The sequence below is a fragment of the Protomyctophum parallelum genome (assembly GCF_964188405.1).
Source record: "Protomyctophum parallelum genome assembly, chromosome: 3".
Classification (NCBI taxonomy): Eukaryota; Metazoa; Chordata; class Actinopteri; order Myctophiformes; family Myctophidae; genus Protomyctophum; species Protomyctophum parallelum.
The window spans coordinates 6,124,913-6,145,177 of NC_139698.1; the positions used below are offsets into that span (position 1 = coordinate 6,124,913).

At 44.3% G+C, this 20,265-nt stretch overlaps 2 protein-coding genes across 2 annotated transcripts; one reads left to right on the forward strand and one right to left on the reverse strand.

The window, feature by feature from the left end:
• Window positions 1-752: 752 nt before the first annotated feature.
• On the forward strand, window positions 753-7,195 carry LOC310856152 (E3 ubiquitin-protein ligase pellino homolog 1-like; the record flags this gene model as incomplete). Its single annotated transcript, XM_083761398.1, has 7 exons — window positions 753-841; window positions 1,421-1,499; window positions 1,587-1,685; window positions 3,528-3,716; window positions 4,392-4,583; window positions 5,174-5,488; window positions 6,905-7,195. The coding sequence occupies 7 exons, from the start codon at window positions 753-755 to the stop codon at window positions 7,193-7,195; spliced, it is 1,254 nt and encodes a 417-aa protein (XP_083617524.1).
• A 3,869-nt stretch (window positions 7,196-11,064) lies between these two features.
• On the reverse strand, window positions 11,065-13,577 carry riiad1 (regulatory subunit of type II PKA R-subunit domain containing 1). Its single transcript, XM_083761495.1, has 4 exons — window positions 13,474-13,577; window positions 12,135-12,211; window positions 11,270-11,319; window positions 11,065-11,171 (listed from the first exon to the last, which is right to left on the reverse strand). Exons 1-4 carry the CDS (start codon window positions 13,543-13,545, stop codon window positions 11,101-11,103), a joined length of 270 nt encoding a protein of 89 aa, XP_083617621.1. The 5' UTR covers window positions 13,546-13,577; the 3' UTR covers window positions 11,065-11,100.
• Window positions 13,578-20,265: the final 6,688 nt, after the last annotated feature.

Genomic DNA, 20,265 nt, shown 5'->3' on the forward strand with positions numbered 1-20,265 from the left:
TAACAACCACTAATAACAATACGTGCAACATTATAGTTTTACCTCGACCATATCAGACTTTTATAAAAGTGACACTTGTAATAACCACTTTAAACGTGCCGTCCCTATTTGGGTAAATGTCGAAAGTATCTAGATTTACAAGCGCTCAAGCTTCGGGATGTGAAACATTGTGGGCGTGAAGATTGGCTATCGCCATACACTAAAGTGTAAACTGTACAGGGCTTAACAGGGCTGGACTGGGACAAAAATTCGGTGCGGGCATTTTCGCGTGAATTTGGCCCAGACCGGCCCACCACAACCAGCATGCAGATAGCAGAAACTCTACCGCCCGCTCTGTCGCGGCACACACAAACAAACAAGCCCTAATACCACCACACAACCCTTTGTAGAGGGTTTATTTGTCACTCACTGATACAGGTACAGTGAAATTATCATGATGGCACTGGCAGAATGGCAGCACGCCCGGACCTTTCCTGGTGGCCTGCCGCCTATTGGCCTGCCTGCCTGTCAAAAAAACGGTTGCGGCCCACCGGGAAAATGCCCGGTATGCCCTGTGGTCCGTCCAGCCCTGGGGCTTAAGCGGACAAAGCGAGGTTGTCTCATTTTGGAATGAAACCTCACGTGTGTTTTTCTCCTCAGGTTAAGTGGGGCGTAAAGGACAGCAACGACCACTAGACTTTGAAGCCGGTGACAGAGGAGTGTTTGGCTGGCAGAGAGAGCCCTGCACCGCCCTCCCTCTGAAGGAAGCAACAATGTGCGAAGAAGTTACCAGGAGGTTCCACATCCCTGTCACCATCGCCATCACCAACCCCATCAAATATGGGGAGCTCACTGTCCTGGGGTATGAAATTATTCATTTATTTAATATTCATCAAATTACACTCTATGCACAGCAGGCATTTTGGAAAGAAAAAAATAAAACAAAAAATAAAGTTTTGCATAGAATCAAACTAAAAGTGAATGAGTCATGCTGAGTCATGAGTCATGAGTCATGCTGCAGGTTGCAGGTGGCGATAGTACTTGTCATTGTTGTTGGTCTGACTCGCCTAATTACTAACCCTATCCCTAAAATGAAACCTACAGTATGGTTTCATTTTACACTCTCGAGTTGCATTATTGTTAAACAATGCAGCAACTTAATTTACAAGAAGTCTACAGCTCTACACAAGTAGAGAATGTAGAATAATTGTCATTATAATCGTTTGCCTGCTATCTCTCCTATGGTACACAAAGTTTTGGGTCCTATTAAAGTCGAGGCGAAATCTCATTAAGTGGTAGTCCGTGGCTCAAAATGCAGAATAAATAATATGAAAAGGGTTGAAAATCACTGTATAGGTGCACTGTCCACGCGTTACTAAAAATTAATCTTGTGGCAAAGTTTGGTTTTAATAACCCCAGCCCTCCCGTCTTCTCTTCACAGGTCCAACGAGGACATGACCAAAAAACACTTCGCTTTGTGCCAGAGACCTGAGGTCAACGGTGCGAAACCAAGAAATCAGGTACGATCAGTGGTGGACAAAATGCTCATGTTTTTTCCCCAGAAGTGGATGTTTGTTTCTAACGGTGAACTTCTCTGTGTTCCATAGTCTGTCAGCCTGGGGGTCCAGCACAGGATAACCTTCACCAACGCAGTCACCACGGTGGTGGTGGAACACTGTAGAGACAAAGATACGGACATGTTTCAGGTCTGTAATATACTGTAGGATCCATAATGGTGCATACAGTGTGTTTTGCAAGTGGTCCCCCAAATAATTTCCAAAACACTATCACTGTAGGCCTTGATCATCTAATATACCATTACGGAATACATTTTAACTTTAAGTATACTATGTTAGTTACCCTTGATGTATTGGTCATTAAAATAAACATGCCCTGCTCTAAAAAGAAACAATTATAAAAATACACTATATTCTGATAGTTATGTCTGTTCAATAAGAGTATAGTCTCCCTGACTCTCCAGCTCTTTACCCACTGAGCTAATAGATACAGCTTAGATGTTGATTAGCTTACTAAGAATATATATATATACACGTCACACACACGTTAGGGCATTAACATAATAATCGATTAGTCGACTAGTCGACTAGCAAACCACTAGTCGACACTGTTAATTGACATCCGATTATTCGCTAATATTTTTAATTAAAAAATAATAATATTAATATATATATATATATTTTTTTTTGCCTAAAGCTTGACAACACAACTGTCTGTGTGCTGTGGTGTTGGTAGTTCGCCTAATCCATTCATGGTTGATTGTGTATTATTATGTCTCATACTGCTCTAATAACTTCTGTTCTACTGAAAAGGGTAACTGTAGGCCTACTGAGATTCGCCCAGAATTCATGCCAGAAAGATTGGTCGTCGTTGCCCTCTGGTGGGTGAATTGATATAGCTTATATGTATTGGAAACGAAACGAAACGAAACTGAAACGAAAAAACCCCACAAATCAGCCAAGATGGAGGAGAAAGAGGATAGTAGCCAAAACCATCGATGCGGCGAGGCGAGTGGTTAGTCATTTCCGACACTCGTCTATAGCAACATGTGCACTGAAGACACGACAGGACCAGTTAAATGTCAAAGATAACCGGCTCCAGAATGACTGCCCCACGCGTTGGAATTCAACCTTCACAATGCTGGAGCGGCTTAACCAGCAGCGCATCCCTGTCCAAGCCGTACTGGAAGACGAGAAAGTCACCAAACCCAGCGTGAAAAAGAAATGTCAAATTAAACCTTCGCAGTGGGAGGTGATCGCGCAGCTCCTGCCTATACTTGGCCCCCTTGCAAAGGCAACTACCATCATGTGTGCTGAATTGCATATCCTACAGTTAAAGTAAAAAGGGGGTAAAACGTGTAGGCCCTTAAACTTTTTTACAGGGCCAGTTTCGAATTGCAGCCGCCTGTAAGTGACATGTAAAAAATGATAAATGTTAATGTTGCCGTTGGTGCGATCATGTATTGAGTAGTGACAGTCAAATGCTGCTCTTTGTTTTATTACGAGGGGAATTCCACGGGGAACCCCTATACGCAGCCACGGTGCGGTGCGGAGCCAATCGTAACGCAGGTTTTTCCCGAATGCGCTGTTTCAATGAGAAGTCTAGAATTGCTCGGTTTTATTGGATAAAAAATATATATATATCACTGGCGAATAATCGATTACTAATCGGCTATCAATGTAGTCGAGTCGACTACCAAAATTGACGTTTGGTTAATGCCCTAACACACGTACTTACTCACTTAACCTATTTTGCGCGGGAACCCGCAGATTAGATTAGATTAGCAGATCTACAAGCTCATGAGCTTGTAGGTCTGCTATTTTTGAAAAATCGAAGAACGACTGACATAGAAACATAGCTTTTTCAGAAAACCGTCAGGATGTAGAAGACATTTTTAGAATCTGATCTCAGGTCAGAATGGGTTAAGTACATAATGACATGCCCAACATAGGGACACTATGGTGACCGTGGTTAATAGGCCTACAGAGAACATGTAAACAAGCTGTAAGTATAACGTTCATTTGTAACAGATCGGGCGCCAAATCGAGCGACAAATGGAGAGCCAGGTTGACTTCGAGGTGACGGACACGGAACCACCGCCCGGTGGCGACAGCCTGATCTCGCGGCTGGCCTGCCGCATCGTCTGCCAGCGGAGCCCGCCTCACACCGCGCGCATCTACGCCGGCGGCTTCGACTCCTCCAAGAACATCTTCCTGGGTGTAAGTTATGAAATAGATTATTTTATTTCTCTCCAAAACAAAATTGTACAGCAAGTGTTCAAATGATGTTTTTATGTGGCCAGGCCATATACCCACCAGTGCATTAAGTTAACCTGGGATTTCACCGTAGCACCAACCCACCTGCACTGAAGCCGCCGCGCCCACAGCTGTTGATAATGGAGGAGGGGATGATTGTATAGTGTGTCAAAAAGTGGTGTATTTCGATTGGGGCTATTTTCAAAGGCTTTCAGCTTTCATGAAGAAACCCAAAATACAGGGAAGACATGTTTGAATATTATAACCACACTTGGGGGTCTATTAGACTAATGATAACTCCATAGACACATACAAAACAGACACTCCATCTTTAAGTGGCGGCGGTGGCTCAGGGGTAGAGTGCCTGGATGGTAACTGTAAGGTTGCCAGTTCGAAGCCGGGCTCCCCCAGAGTTACTGTCGAAGTGTCCTTGAGCAAGACACTGAACCCCTAATTGCTCCCGATGTGCTAGTTGGTGCCTTGCATGGTTTCCGCTGCCATCGGTGTATGAATGTGTGTGTGAATGGGTGAATGTAATGCACAATCTCTGTAAAGCGCCTTGGATAAAGGCGCTATATAAATGCACCATTTACCATTTTACCATTTAAGTAAAACAATCTTCTTCCACCACATCATCAGGAGAATGCAGTTAAATGGAAGAATCCTGATGGTCAGATGGACGGACTGACCACCAACGGCGTGCTGGTGATGCGCCCGCTCCATGGCTTCACGCGGGACTCGGCGCCCGGCCCGTGGAGGGAGATCTCGGTGCGTGGCCACGCCTTCGCTCTCCGGGAGACCAAACGCAATCATCCGCGACGGGGGAATAGGGTGAGTGAGGTCAAGCACGTTCACAACAAACAGTGTACACGTGCAGACAAATTATATAGTTATTTAAATAATAATAATATAGAATCTAGATTATTATTATTATTTAAATAAACTATTAAAGGACCACTTCACTACTTTTCAACCTATCTTCATATAATAGGTCCTCACTAATAATCATGAAAGAATGGTGCAATATTTTTTCTATTCGGTCTGTGTCTCATAGTTTTTTTTAAACAAGATTTTTTTACAAAAATATTTCGATCTGCCTAATGATGATGGAAGACGGTTTCTAAACTGCCCACAGCTGTCCTATGAGACACAGACTGAGTAGGAAAAAATCGTGCCTTTTTTCATGATTATTAGTGAGGACCTATTATATGAAGATAGGTTGAAAAGTGGTGAAGTGGTCCTTTAATCTAGATTCTAGATTAATAGTTGGCAGCTTGTACAGCGCGAAGTATGTTACATAAATCACACAAACGGTCGTTTTTTGGGGACGTTTCAGCGCTAAACTACTGACATAGTAGTACAAAAAAAGAACATCAACCAAATAGTAGCCTTACATCTTTCTCGTGTCTCCCTCCGCCCAGGTGGACCGCGACGAGCCTCAGGAGCTGTTGGACGGCTCGCTGATCGACCTGTGCGGCGTCACCCTGCTGTGGCGCACGGCCGAGGGCCTGGCTGCTCGCACGGCCGCCGCCGCCGCCGCCGCCGCCGAGGGCCTGCAGCGCCGGCCGTCGCTCAAACGCTACGGGCGGCCCTGGCACCCGTTGCTCTTCAACGACCTGCCCTTCCACTCCCAGGTCCTGCCACCCCACGAGGCAGAGCGGGCGGGGGAGCAGCCGTGCGGGGCCTACCTCCAGTGCGGCCATGTGCAACGATACCATGGATTCAGCAAGGCGGAGGTGAGAGTTACAGTATAGGCCTGAACCTCTGGGGCAATTATCACATCATAGCCTGTTAACTATACCGTGACGCATGCAGACAGCACAGTAGCGTTGGGGCCATAGACTGTAAAAGAATATGGACAAAGCGTTCGCCAGGTCTGATATGGACGTAAAATGAAGCCAGTCAGTCCTTGTATTGTAAATCGCCATCTTTCTAGATCCGTTTTGGCCCAGCTGGCCATTGGCTGGCCCATGCAGACAACGAGGCGGGACTTCCCCCCTTCTTCTTAGTTGGTTTTTATTTTGACTCGAACGGGGGGTGGTTCATAGACTGTAACGGTAGCCACGCCCCTCAGAACATACGCGACTTTATGGTCATTTTTTAAATAAATGGGACCATAGTTTTCCAAAAATAATATTATGAAATGAGACTTTAAACTAGTGACTGGAAGCAGAAAGTATTCATGACCATGTTTATTAAGGTAATACAGTCTAGGTGAAGTTGGGCCCAAATACATGGACCTCTATGGGGATATGGGTTTTTTTGGGCCCAATGACAGCGCCACAACAGGCCATTATATGAACTTTCAGGATGTCCCGATTTCCTTAGTGGCTTCACAAAATATCTGTCTGACTGCCCCCCTGGTTGGGGCCCAGATGCATTTAAGGCCCATGGCCACCCACCCGTGCGGCCGTGTCGTCGGTAGTGGTGGGTTCAATGAATCGATCATATGGCAATAATCGTGTCGTATTCCTTGCCGATAATCGTATCATTTTGTACCATATTAACGGTACGGAAGTCGGAAAAGAGGTGTGACTGGCCCTGCAGCACTTGAGTGGTTTAAGTCTGTTTTTATTTGTAAATACATCGAAGATGCGATTATATAATATCCATCTTTAATGGATACAGCCTTGGCCTGGAGGAGAGGTCATCAGGTGGTCCCCAACCTTCTTGAAGTGTTTCGACCCTTAACCCATTCTGAACGGGCACCCATTTTGGTGTCAGCATCATGTTATGCTTTAGCTATTGAAAAATAGCAGATCTACAAGCTCATATCGCGCCACCGAGTGGCGCGATACGAGCTTGTAGGTCTGCTATTTTTGAAAAAAATCGAAGAACGACTGACATTTTTAGAATCTGATCTCAGGTCAGAATGGGTTCATCAGACCAGTGTGTGTCCAGCGGAAACCTCGTATAGAATCTGATCTCAGGTCAGAATGGGTTAAACCACAACTCTCTCCAGTTGGCGAGTCAGTCAGCAGTGATTGGCCAAACAGGAGGCTCCATCTGCCTTGTGTGGTCTTGGGGAATTTCAGCCACTGAGAGGTCTCTGTAGGACTGTGGTTTACGTCTCACCAGACCATAAGTCTGTGCGGTGTGCATGTACATGTTTTGTTAATATTTGATTTCATGACGGTGACAACCCTCTCTAGGTGGAAGCGGAGTGTCCCTCCTGCCGGGTTCGAGGCCCCTACGTGCCTCTGCAGCTGGGCTGCGAGGAGGCGTTTTTCCTGGACGCCGAACGCGGACGCCACGCGTTTGTCCCCTGCGGCCACGTGTGTTCCGAGGCGACCGCCGCCTTCTGGAGTCGGATGCCGCTGCCTCGTGACGCCGCCTCCTTCCCCGCCACCTCTCCGGCCTGTCCCTTCTGTTTCCAGCGGCTGACCGGAGACACCGGCTACATCACACTCTTCAAGCCTATTTTTAAAGATGGAGACTCGTGATTTCTTTTTTTTTTTACTTTTTCTGTTTTGTATGTGGTGGAATCAGAGCTACAAAGTCTAACCACCTGCCTTCACTATACCAAGACATCAGAGACGACAACAAAAACACGTCCGTAGTCCATAACTACAACAATGTGCAAACACAGCAGCAAGATTTGTGAACTGTTGCGATAAAAGAAGTCACCCTAAGGACTACTATCTGTACAAAGTAGGCCGCTAGACATACTGCACATGTAAACAAAGCTGCTACATTTAAACATTTTTTGCATGCTATTTAAATAGTCTTGAGACAAATTGCTGCTATTTGTACTAAAGTGACTATTTGTTTCAAACAAGCTTTAGTTTATACCCTGTATAACACGCATATAACGACACAATGGGACATAGCTCTGTTTACAAAATACTGTACCCTCTCCAACTGTATATACTTTCCCCCTTTTCAATTGTTTTTATTATATTTTGACAGTTGCTTTGGCAACGTAAACATGTTTTCTCATACCAATAAAGCTCCTTTGAATTGAATGGAGTTAACATTACTCTAACAGACCACATGTGGTTAGATATTGAAATATGTCTTCCCTGTGCATGTTTGGTTTCTTCCTGAAAGCCTTCGAGTCAAAAGGCCCAATTGAAATACAGTAGGCCTACACCACGTTAGTGGCATCACAATAGAGCACCGAAGTCTGACGTCAATATCGGTAGCTAGAGGGCGCAAATTCACAGGTTCATGTACTTTTTATTTGCATTGTAATCCCAATAGGGGGATTTTAGATCGCCTCATGTAAGAACTGTGTTTGAAAAATAAACATGTCATCCCGGCCGCTTCACTCATATGGATATGAAGAATCAACTGACTGAGAGAAAACGCTAATGTTAATGCTACTGAATTAGTTACATTTCTGCTAGAAGCAGACCGTATGAGTGACTGACTGTTGCAAACGATACAGAGACACCTCCCTGACAATAACGCAGAGACAGCTTGTTTATTTTTGGACCACAACGCTTATAGTAGACGATATTAAGATCACCCCATGTTATTCTCCATAGAGAAATTACTTCCGCTAACCAGGGGAATCGAAGGGATGAGCGAGTTATGTCAGGACTTCGGTGCTCTATATATCATCCCCTCCTCCCTCATCATACAACAACAGCTGTGGGTGCGGCTTCAGTTCAGGTGGATCAAGACAATCATGAATAATATTCTAAGTCAGCGGTTGCCATGCACCCCCTGTTACCTCCTGACCCAAACATGGAACTTTAAATTGCATAAGCTATATAGACATACATTTACAATGTATCCGCATATATTAACCTGAATATGGCATATATATGTAGCATAGGCTATATTCTGCGTATACTTGCCATATATTGGCATATGTTAATATATTTAAAATAAATATCATGGGTTGTAGGAGGTTGTCCTCTAGGGGAAAAAAACCCTCTTTTCTTTTCTCCCCATATATGCGAGATACTGTATTTTATGTCCAACTGCTGCTGGTATGAACAATAAAAAACAATTAAAAATAATGAATAAAGACTAGCTGGCCACTGCCACCGACATCAAGAACTCCCGGCCAAAAAGCTTGTACTGTGGGAACCAACACACGGGCATCGATCGAGAGGGCTCGTCTGAGGACGACGTAGAGAGAAATAGCAGTTAAGAACAAAAAAAACATTGCATGGATGCACCTGGGACGTATCCTCAGTGATGTATCCCAAGGTCATCGGGGTTTCGGGTCTCACAACATCATACCCCTCACTCAGGTGACCCAGCCGGGGTGATAAAGTCTGACTTATGCGTCCCATTAGGGAAAGACCATGGCCACACAGTCCGCTGCTGCCCAACTGCTCTGCCGGGACTGGGAGGTCGTGGTGCGTGGAGGGACTACTAGGCTCTGTGGGTTGACTCCTGTCCGGGCCCCTCCTACGTCTCACCAGGTCCACTCCTCAGTGGTGTGCACAGACATTTAGAGGGGCAGGTGCTCAAGTGAAAAGAAAAGGGCACCTTGTGCAGCGCATTTTGGGGCGGGAACCCATTTTGGTGCTTTAGCTATTGAAAAATAGCAGATCTACAAGCTCATAGCGCGCCACCGAGTGGCGCGCTACGAGCTTGTAGGTCTGCTATTTTTCTTTAATCGAAGAACCACTGACATAGAAACATAGCTTTAGATTGTGGGGGCCTAAATAATATAGTAGAAGCGTTTTTTTTATCAAGAATTGATCAATGTCACCGCATGGTCCACACACTACAAATTAAGGATTTTGCTCTTAAAAAAGAATTTAAGAGCAAAATTGCCAAAAGGGCAGTGCTCTAGCACCCCCTAGTGTCTATCTGTGCACGCCACTGCCACTCCTGCTCTCACCAGGTGCAGTGCAGGACCTGTGCGTTGCACCAGACTCCCAGCACCATGCAGACACATCATTCAGGACTCCAGCGGCAAATTCTTGAGCCGCAATGGTTGCGCAGGCTCCACCAGCAATTAAGCTCAATTAACCAACAATTAAGCTCACATAGATCGGCTATTTTCAGCGAATATATAGGTTTGGTGTAAGTGGAGAAAGAAAAGCAAGTACAAGTATTGCATCACTTTCTAACCCTGCTAAGATATCTGTCAGACTATCATCTAAGCTGTGGACTCTGGAGCCACTGGCGTTCTAGCCTGTATGTACAGATTAAAGTCCCCAGTGTTTGTTTGTTTGTTTGTTTATTTATAGTTTGTTTACTTTTGTGTTTTTATGTTTTATGTGTTCCGCCCTATGGACCGGTCCCCTGTGAGCGTCTTGAATAAAGTTTGAATTTAATTTAATTGAATTGAGGCTTTACGTGCATGCTTAACTGTCTGAAAATACATACATTACAGATTACACTATACAAGTCTATGAGCTAAAATACATACATTACACTATACGAGTCTATGAAGCTAAAATACATACATTACACTATACGAATGAAGCTAAAAGCGTTTAATAGGCAACACAATTCATTGATTGATTGATTGATTGAAATATTTATTAACAGTTTGTAGAATTTACAGTACATTTTAAGCACAAACTCAATACAAAGACTGTCAACTGTGAGTGGACGACCCAATTAAGCATTACACTTGTTTACAACAGCGTCCACATTGTTCAATTCATCAAAACATTTAAAGACATACAAACATTTAGAGACATACAAATAGACATTTCTATGTAGCTAAAGTACAGAACAGGAATTCATCATATGGGAAGCAAAAAAGGGAAAAGATACATATACAGTGAGGGAAAATGGGGGGGGTGGGGGGGATTCAGATTTTACAGAGGCCAGTTTCGAATTGCAGCCATCCGTAGGTGCCCTTTGAGAGCGGTTTTGAAGGAGTCAAGGGATTCACATGTCTTAATGACTGTTGGTAGGGCGTTCCACATTTTGGTGGCATAGGAGCGAAAATAATTTAGTCCCTTGTTTGTGCCGAATCTGGGTTGTACATGGTTTGTTGCACTCCCTCTGGTGTTGTGGGTGTGGACTTCATACAACATGTAGCTTCATCTCCCTCTCATCTAAGGGCCATTGGCCTGACAAAAACAAAAAGCAAAAAATGCATTAAAGACACATGGTTTACTTAGGCTGATCTGCAAAAGAAAATCTGAGTGATTAGCAGGCAACAGTGCAGCACTATCTCTCTCTCTGTTTCTGGCACAACAGCGCCCCTACTGGCACTAATAGTCATAGGCTACTGGTGCTCATTAACACATGCATAGGCGAACCATAGGTGAACACGGACATTGCTGTTCCTTGGAGTGGTTGCACCACTCAAAAATAGCAGATCTACAAACTCACATGTCACACATGTGGGCATGTTGTGTGAGCTTGTGGATCTGCTATAGTTTCGGTGCGGGACACAGTGGTCCTATTATATGAACGGGCGTCATTGTGTGTCTGTGTGTGTCTTCTCTCTGGGCTGGATGGTGGAACTCAGGTCTGCTCTGGTGAAGTATTCTGAAATTAAAGCATATATTATAATGCTCATAATAACTGTTTATTATTATATGGGATGGCAGTGGGCATGGAAACGGCAGTACTGCACTGGTTCTCACCTGCCGCAAACTGTGGAATGTCACCATCAGGCCTCTTCACAAACACCTCTCTGTGAAAACATTTGGTGATTTATTTGTTATGTTTTAGATGTAGCGATAGCATGTACCACAATGTAGACATACTACAAAAGGCCTGTATTAAAATTACACTTCATTAAAATGTATTCGCATTCTTTTTAATGGTGCCTTTTATCCAAGGCGCTTTACATAGATTGTGCATTACATTCACCCATTATTTACACACACATTCACACACCGATGGTGGCGGAAACCATGCAAGGCACCAACCTGCACATCAGGAGCAATTAGGTGTTCAGTGACAGGTGCTCAAGGCCACTTCGACACTATTTGAAAGGTAATTATTGCACTAAAGCAGTGGCTCTCAACCAGGTCCTTGAGTGGGTTCCAGGTGGTCCCCACAGCTACAAGATGGATAGTTATAGGGAACCAAATAGACCCTTATAGTTTTCTAACTAATACAATGAAACCAAATGGCCCTTATGGGTTCATTTTACACTCTCAAGAGTTATAACATCTGCATTGCTTAATTAAGACGTTTATACAATTAGAGAATATAGATGCTATAATTTGTGACTTGTGATCAATGTTTGCTTGTTTGCTTTGTTTCTGTTTATCTCTTTACCACATCAATACAGCATTGGTGGGATTGTGGAGATAATCTTATCCAACAATAACAACATATTCTTTAGATTTGGGTCTGAGAGGCTAAATCTCGTCAAAGTGGTGGTCCGTGGCACAAATGGCAATTAATGGTCCTTGATATGAAAAAAAGATTGAAAACCAAGTAAAACATATTTCAAAATGTAACTTTTTCTTTTCTTCCAAAAATATCAGATGTACAAACCTCAAAAAGTCACTGATGAGCATCTCCACCTCGGGATGAGACCTCAGGTACTTCTCATTGTTCACACGGGTTTCTATCTGGACATTAACACACAATATTACAATTTACAATGTAGGCATTTAGCAGACGCTCTTAATCCAGAGCGACTTACATTTAAGCAAGAACAAAAGCATGGGAATACATCATACATAAAAGCATTTATCATGAAACATGCGTAAGCTAAGAAGGTAACAGTGGAATATCTATATGATGAAACTATACATACACTATACATAATAAACTATACATATTCACTACTATGCTATACATATGTACTATGGCGTGCTATGACTATATACAATACAATTATAGTGCTGTCTACATAACATGCTATAAGTCTGTGTAAAAATGCTATCTAAGCCAACAGAAATGCTATCTAAGGGGTTAGGGTAAGTGCTATGGCTATATTTACACAACAGCACTCATTTTTATTAACGGGTCGCGCTGCTGCCTCCTGCATTATGTACAAATTCAAAACAGGCGGTACACAGGGCCGTTCAGTGACCCACGACGAGTGCTTCCAAACTCCAGCACTATAGAAAAAGAATCACCTGCACAGAATGTCTTGACAGAAAGTAGCTCATAACATCTCTATTCTCTACGGTGGATTTTTATGAAAAACAAGCTCGGCAGATTGAAAGAGGATAATTCAAGCTTGGCCTAGAGCTGCAATGTTGGTGAGTTTAACGTCGTTTAATACAAGCAGATCGCAAATGCAATTTGGATGAGTAGGGAGTCAATGGAGGGTATTGCAACTCTAGCTTCATCCCATTATAAAAAAATCTAGAGTTGCAAATTGCGGCTAATGTAAAAATTTAATATATGTACATATCACAGTATTTGGAACATTTTATTGTCTGATATTTTGTATAGATGGAGAAGGGGTGGGAGCTATAGCTATGCTTCTTTCCACTCCTTTTTTAATATGCTTTTTATTGTATTTTATTACTGTAGTTATTATTAATTATTTGCTTATATTTGTTTAAAAAAAATGCTTTATATTCAAAATAAACATTTCAATCAAGCAATCAAATGTTAATGTATTGACATGTGTAGGCCTATGATATCTATAAGTCGTTGTTCATGGCATGCATTGTTTTGGAACAATAATATAGGCTACATACAAAACAGTGTTTTTTAATATCGGCAGTTTTATTAGTTGGAATTGGAATGACTAAAACCAAGGCAACTGTAAACGTTGCATGTTTTACACAGAATGCACTTTGTTACCAAAGAAGCGCCGAATTAATTAATTAAAGGACGCTCATTGAAACAACACAAAACTGTTCATATTGTTTACCTTAAACTGTCGCAGTTTGTGCTGTTGCTCAGGGCTCAGAGCTCCCACGTCCGTTTGGTCTGCTGCTGCCATAATCACCTCTGCTCTCAACCACAACAAAGACGCATCAATGTGTTCTTACTTTGGGTTGATTTAGTGCTGAATTAGGCTACGAACTTGGGAGGGTTTAAAACGACGTGAGAAACAACCTGCTGGAACAATTTCATGGTCATCTGTTGTTGACAAGATACAATACAGCTTGTTTGATGCGTTTCTATGTCAACGGCTTGCAACCGTGCAAAACTTCCAGATTTGTCCAGCTGGAGGCAGTGTTGCACAGCCTACAAATTGGCATGACATGTACTGAAGTGAAGTCAAAACAATCTGTCTGTCTGTCTGTCTGTCTGTCTGTCTGTCTGTCTGTCTGTCTGTCTGTCTGTCTGTCTGTCTGTCTGTCTGTCTGTCTGTCTGTCTGTCTGTCTGCCTGTCTGTATGTCCAGCAAACAATGCTACGATGAACAGCAGACAAAAGAGATGTATTTATTTATTTATTTAAGCCTCATCGAAAAGACACACATCAATTATTATCAAAGGACGCAGACATTTTTAGACAAAAATATAGATTTATCTTTGAACATTAACTTCATATTAATACTGTATTTCACTGACAACTGGCCCTGAGTGAAGTAGCTAAAAGAAAAAAAAAAGAACATGTCTTCTAAAACAGTAACAAACAACACAGAGGTTTTCAATATCTCCACATTTGATTGCATTTTTTAAATTGCAAAAGTCCTACTTGTAAAGAGAACACAGACAATGAGAACGTTCGGTTCCAGAGGTTATTATTTTATATTATTATTATTACACTTATAGTGGTACATAAAATTGTAGATCTGCTATTTTTGCTATTATAATAATTATTTATTATCTTTTTGTAGTAGTGGAGTGGGTATGTGAGATTTATAGACATTGGATGAATGAAGAGTATTAAGAGCTTGTGTGACTAAATAACTACATGGGATCGAATGGGACACGTTCACCAGTTTGACATTTATCCTTTCTAATATTATAATAAAGTATATTATAATAAATCCTTTCTAATATTATAATAAAGTAGGCTACATTTACTTCTTTGGTACTCCCTATACCAACAGCCTCCTTCAAAACCGCTCTCAAAGAGCACTCGCATTGGGCGCATTGGGCGGCTGCTAAAAAGGTTAATGTCCCCCCCCCTCGATGTTTCTATACTGTTTTCCTTTTTGTATTTGATGATTCTTTTTGCATACAGTGTATATTTAGATGGCTTTAAATTATGTTGATGAATTGAAAATGGAGGACCCTGATGTAAACAAGTCTTCTTGGTGGGTGCTTTTTTCTGGTTGTATCCGCTCTTAGCAGTTCTTGTATTGGACCTGCACTTTCATTCAACTGTATACCCATTCTGCAATCTGTTTTTCAATCAATCAATCAATCAATCACTCAATCACTCAATCAATCAATCAATCAATCAATCAATCAATCAATCAATCAATCAATCAATCAAATACTATATGTTTGATGCCAATACTTTTCTACTCAGACTACAGGGAACACATTCAATTACCACTACAAATAACAAATACCTGTAACTCTTTGAAAGTGCTCTTTGAAAGTGCTTCTGTTGTTGTTGTTGTTGTTGTTGTTGTTGTTGTAGACTGTCTAAAGAGGAGCCGGCCTGGTGAAGGAGATGCAGCCTCTCCCCCACAAAGCAGAGCAGTTAGTTTCACAAGAGCATCTTGAGAAACGAACAATGTCGCCACACAATCTGCAATGAAACGCAGAAGTGTTTCAACACACACGCATGCTGTGTGAACGACAACACCAGACTGCAGCCATTAAGTCCCATTTCTTCTTGTTCAGACGAGATATTTATAGTGACCGACTGTATCAACCCTGTGGGAGGGTAAATGGGGCATTTATATAGCGCCTTTATCCTTTATCCAATAAGGTGCTTCACAAAGACTGTGCATTACATTCAGCCATTCACTCACCGATGGCGGAGGAAACCATGCAAGGCACCAACCTGCACAATCGAGAGCAAGAGTCTTGCTCAAGGACAATTCGACACTAACTCTGGGGGAGCCCGGGATCGAACTGGGAGCCTTCCGGACCCCAATCGGGCCGCTCTACCCCCTGAGCCACTGACGCCCCTGATCTTTATAGGACTGACTGTCCACACTGTCATTAATTGTGATCTTTAAGACCACACTGTTATTAAATCTGATCTTTAAGACCGACTGTCCACAGTGTTATTTATCATTGATACAAACATATCCGATCCATAACCGACTAGTTAGAGAGAGTCTGGAAAAACCGACGGACCCAGGTTAGACTAGAGAGAGTCAGGAAAAACCGACTGACCCAGGTTAGACTAGAGAGAGTCTGGCAAACCGACTGTCCCAGGTTAGACTAGAGAGAGTCTGGCAAACCGACTGTCCCAGGTTAGACTAGAGAGAGTCTGGCAAACCGACTGTCCCAGGTTAGACTAGAGAGAGTCTGGCAAACCGACTGTCCCAGGTTAGACTAGAGAGAGTCTGGAAAAACCGACTGTCCCAGGTTAGACTAGAGAGAGTCTGGAAAAACCGACTGTCCCAGGTTAGACTAGAGAGAGTCTGGCAAACCGACTGTCCCAGGTTAGACTAGAGAGAGTCTGGCAAACCGACTGTCCCAGGTTAGACTAGAGAGAGTCTGGAAAAACCGACTGTCCCAGGTTAGACTAGAGAGAGTCTGGCAAACCGACTGTCCCAGGTTAGACTAGAGAGAGTCTGGAAAAACCGACTGTCCCAGGTTAGACTAGAGAGAGTCTGGAAAAACCGACTGTCCCAGGTTAGACTAGAGAGAGTCTGGAAAAACCGACTGTCCCAGGTTAGACTAGAGAGAGTCTGGCAAACCGACTGTCCCAGGTTAGACTAGAGAGAGTCTGGAAAAACCGACTGTCCCAGGTTAGACTAGAGAGAGTCTGGAAAAACCGACTGTCCCAGGTTAGACTAGAGAGAGTCTGGAAAAACCGACTGTCCCAGGTTAGACTAGAGAGAGTCTGGAAAAACCGACTGTCCCAGGTTAGACTAGAGACAGTCTGGAAAAACCGACTGTCCCAGGTTAGACTAGAGAGAGTCTGGAAAAACCCCACAAATTTGGGGTTGGTTAAGGCCGATGGTGACCATTATTAGTCCTAGCTGGCTGGAGGTAGAGAAGGCAACGATTTTTTTAATGTCGTTTTGGGTGAGGGCACAGGTGGCTGTGAACAGGGTGGTTAGGGCGCCCAGGCATAGGCAGGTTGTTAGTGCTACTTGGTTGTTTTCTATTAGGGGGCTGAGTCGGATTAGTAGAAAAATGCCGGCTACAACTATAGTGCTGGAGTGGAGGAGGGCGGAGACAGGTGTTGGGCCCTCTATTGCTGAGGGGAGTCATGGGTGTAAACCAAATTGGGCGGACTTGCCAGTGGCTGCCAGGATTAAGCCCATTAGGGGAAGTGTTAGGTTTATGTCTTTAGTGGCGGCAAATATGTGTTGCATTTCTCAGGAGTTAACATTGGTTGCGAGTCAGGCTATTGCCAGAATTAAGCCGATATCACCCACGCGGTTATAGATAACTGCTTGCAGGGCGGCGGTGTTGGCGTCAGTGCGTCCGTATCATCATCCGATTAGCAGGAAGGACATAATTCCGACCCCTTCTCAGCCGATAAAGAATTGGAATATGTTGTTTGCTGAGACCAGAATAATTATGGCGACCAGGAAGACGAGAAGGTACTTAAAGAAGCGGTTTATTTGGGGGTCTGCGTGTATATATCAAGACGCGAACTCTAAGATAGATCATGTTACATACAGGGCGATGGGGATAAATACAATTGAGTAGTGGTCAAATTTGAAGCTTAAATTAATGTCGAAGGCCAGTGTATTTATTCAGGTTCAGTTGGTCACAATTGTCTCTGTGCCTTCGTTTAAAAAGATGAGCAGTGGGGCCAGGCTGACGAAGAAGGCCAGCTTGACTGCAGTCTTTACTTGGGAGGTGGCTCAGTGTGAGGGCACGGGGTGGGGGTTTAAGGTTGTGATAACCGGGAGTATAAGAAGAGTAATTACCAGAAGAAGAGAGGATGTGACGATGGTTGTTAACATAGCTAATACTTGGATTTGCACCAAGAGTTTTTGGTTCCTAAAACCAACGGATGGCTGTTATCCTTTAAAAGCGGGGGGGGGGGGGGGGGGTGTGTCGAGGAGGCCTCGGAGTTTAACCGAGGGGGTGAAGGATTAGCAATCTTTACTGCTGTCGTGCCATCCTCGGTGGGCAAGAGGGTATTAGCCTCTATCATCAGAATCACAATCTGACGTTTTTGTTAAACTATGCCTACAGGCACATCAGCCTCAGATTAGCTCGGGCTTTGTTATTAGGAGGAGGAGGGGTGCGAGGTGGAGGGTGATCAGGAGGTGTTCACGTGTGTGGGAGGGGTCTAGGGAGATGATATGTGTTGGGACGGGCCCTCGTTGGGTTATTAGAAACAGGTACAGGGAGTAGCCGGCAGTAATGAGTGTGCCGGCTCCTGTTAGGGCCAGGGTTCAGGGTGATCAGTTAAATAGGGAAGCAATAATTATTAGTTCTCCCATGAGGTTGGGGAGTGGGGGAAGGGCGAGATTTGCGAGGCTACTTACAAATCATCATGTGGCTATTAGGGGTAATACTGTCTGTATGCCTCGGGCAAGGACTATTGTACGGCTGTGTGTTCGTTCGTAGCTAGTATTGGCTAGGCAAAAGAGGGCTGAGGATGCAAGTCCGTGGGCGATTATGAGTACTAAGGCGCCAGTAAATCCCCAGGGGGTTTGAATTAGAATGCCGCCAGCAACTAGGCCTATGTGGCTGACTGAGGAGTAGGCGATTAGAGATTTGAGGTCTGTTTGGCGCAGGCAGATTGAGCCCGTTATGATTACACCTCAGAGGGCGAGGGCAATGAATGGGTAGGCCAGTTCTTTTGATAGTGGGTCAAGTAGTAGTATCATTCGTATTATGCCGTAGCCTCCTAGTTTTAAGAGGACGGCGGCCAGCACTATGGATCCGGCGATGGGGGCTTCTACGTGTGCTTTTGGGAGTCACAAGTGTACGCCGTAAAGGGGTATTTTCACCAAGAAGGCGAGGAGGCAGCCGGCTCATCAGACTTTATTACTTCAGGTGGTGAGGAGTAGAGGTTTACTATATTGGAGGGTGAGGAGGGACAAGGTACCGGCTTCGTTTTGCAAGAGGAGTAGGGCTACAAGGAGGGGGAGGGACCCTGCGAGTGTGTAGAATAAGAAGTATGTCCCTGCGTTAAGTCGTTCGGCTTGGTTCCCCCAGCGGGTGATGAGGATTAAGGTTGGGATAAGGGTGGCTTCAAACATTACATAAAATATAAAGACTTCTGTTGCTCCAAAGGCCAGGATGAGGAAGAATTGGAGGGAGGTTAGTAGTGAGATATAGGTTCGTTGGCGGTTTAAGGGTTCGGGGGCCATGTGGTTTTGGCTAGCGAGGATTATTAGGGGGAGGAGTCAACAGGAGAGGACGAGGAGGGGTGTTGATAAAGGGTCTGTGGCTATGAGGGGGTTTATTATGGATCAGCCTGTTTCTGAGGTGTGGGTAAGTCAGTGAAGGCTAACTAGGGCGATGACAAGGCTGTGGGCAAGGGATGCGGGTCATAATCACTTGGGCGGGGTCAGCCAAATTAGGGGGAATAGCATGAGTGTAGGAAGGAGTACTTTTAGCATTGCAATAGGTTGAGGCTTTGTAGGCGGTCTGTGCTGTGTGTTCGGGCTGTGGCTACTAGGATGGCCAATCCGGCGCTAGCTTCGCATGCTGAGAAGGCTAGGACCAGCATGGGGGCTGCAGAGTATCCGGTGGCGCCGACTTGAAGGGTTCAGACTGACAGTGCGATGAACAGGGATAGTATTATACCTTCTAAGCATAATAGGGCGGAGAGGAGGTGGGTTCGGTGGAATGCGAGGCCTATTAAGCCTAAGATGAATGCTGATGAGAAAGCAAAATGTATAGGGGTCATAGGGCAATTGAGGGTTTAAACCTCAGTCTCTTGAGCCGAAATCAAGTGTCTTGCTTGGACTAATAGCCCGTTATTCAGCCCACTCAAGGCCGCCTTGTGTTCATTCATAGATAAGGCCCAGGATGAGGAGTCAAAGGACAGTGACTGCTCAGAGGAAGGATTGTAGCGGGTTAATAAGTTGGTCTCCTCAGGGGAGGGGGAGGAGTAGTGCAATTTCAAGATCAAACAGAAGAAATAGGATTGCGACCAGGAAGAACCGAAGGGAGAAGGGGAGGCGGGCAGAGCCTAGGGGGTCAAAGCCGCACTCGTAGGGGGAGAGTTTTTCTGAGTCCGGGCTTATTTGGGGGAGTCAGAAGGAGACGAGGGTTAGGACGAGGGAGAGGAGTAGAGTAATAAGAAGGACGGTCGGGATTAGGTTCACTATCTTCCCCCGGGGTCTAACCGGGGCCGGGTGATTGGAAGTCACTTATACTAACATTGTACTAGAAAGATTAGGAGCCTCATCAGTAGATGGAGATATAAAGGAATAGTCAGACGACGTCTACGAAGTGTCAGTACCATGCGGCTGCTTCAAACCCGAAGTGGTGCCCGGATGTGAAGTGGTACTGGATTTGGCGGAGGAGGCAGACAGCCAGGAAAGTTGAGCCGATAATGACGTGGAGACCGTGGAATCCTGTTGCTACGAAAAAGGTGGATCCGTAAACACCGTCGGCGATGGTGAAGGGGGCTTCATAGTACTCAAGGGCTTGAAGGAA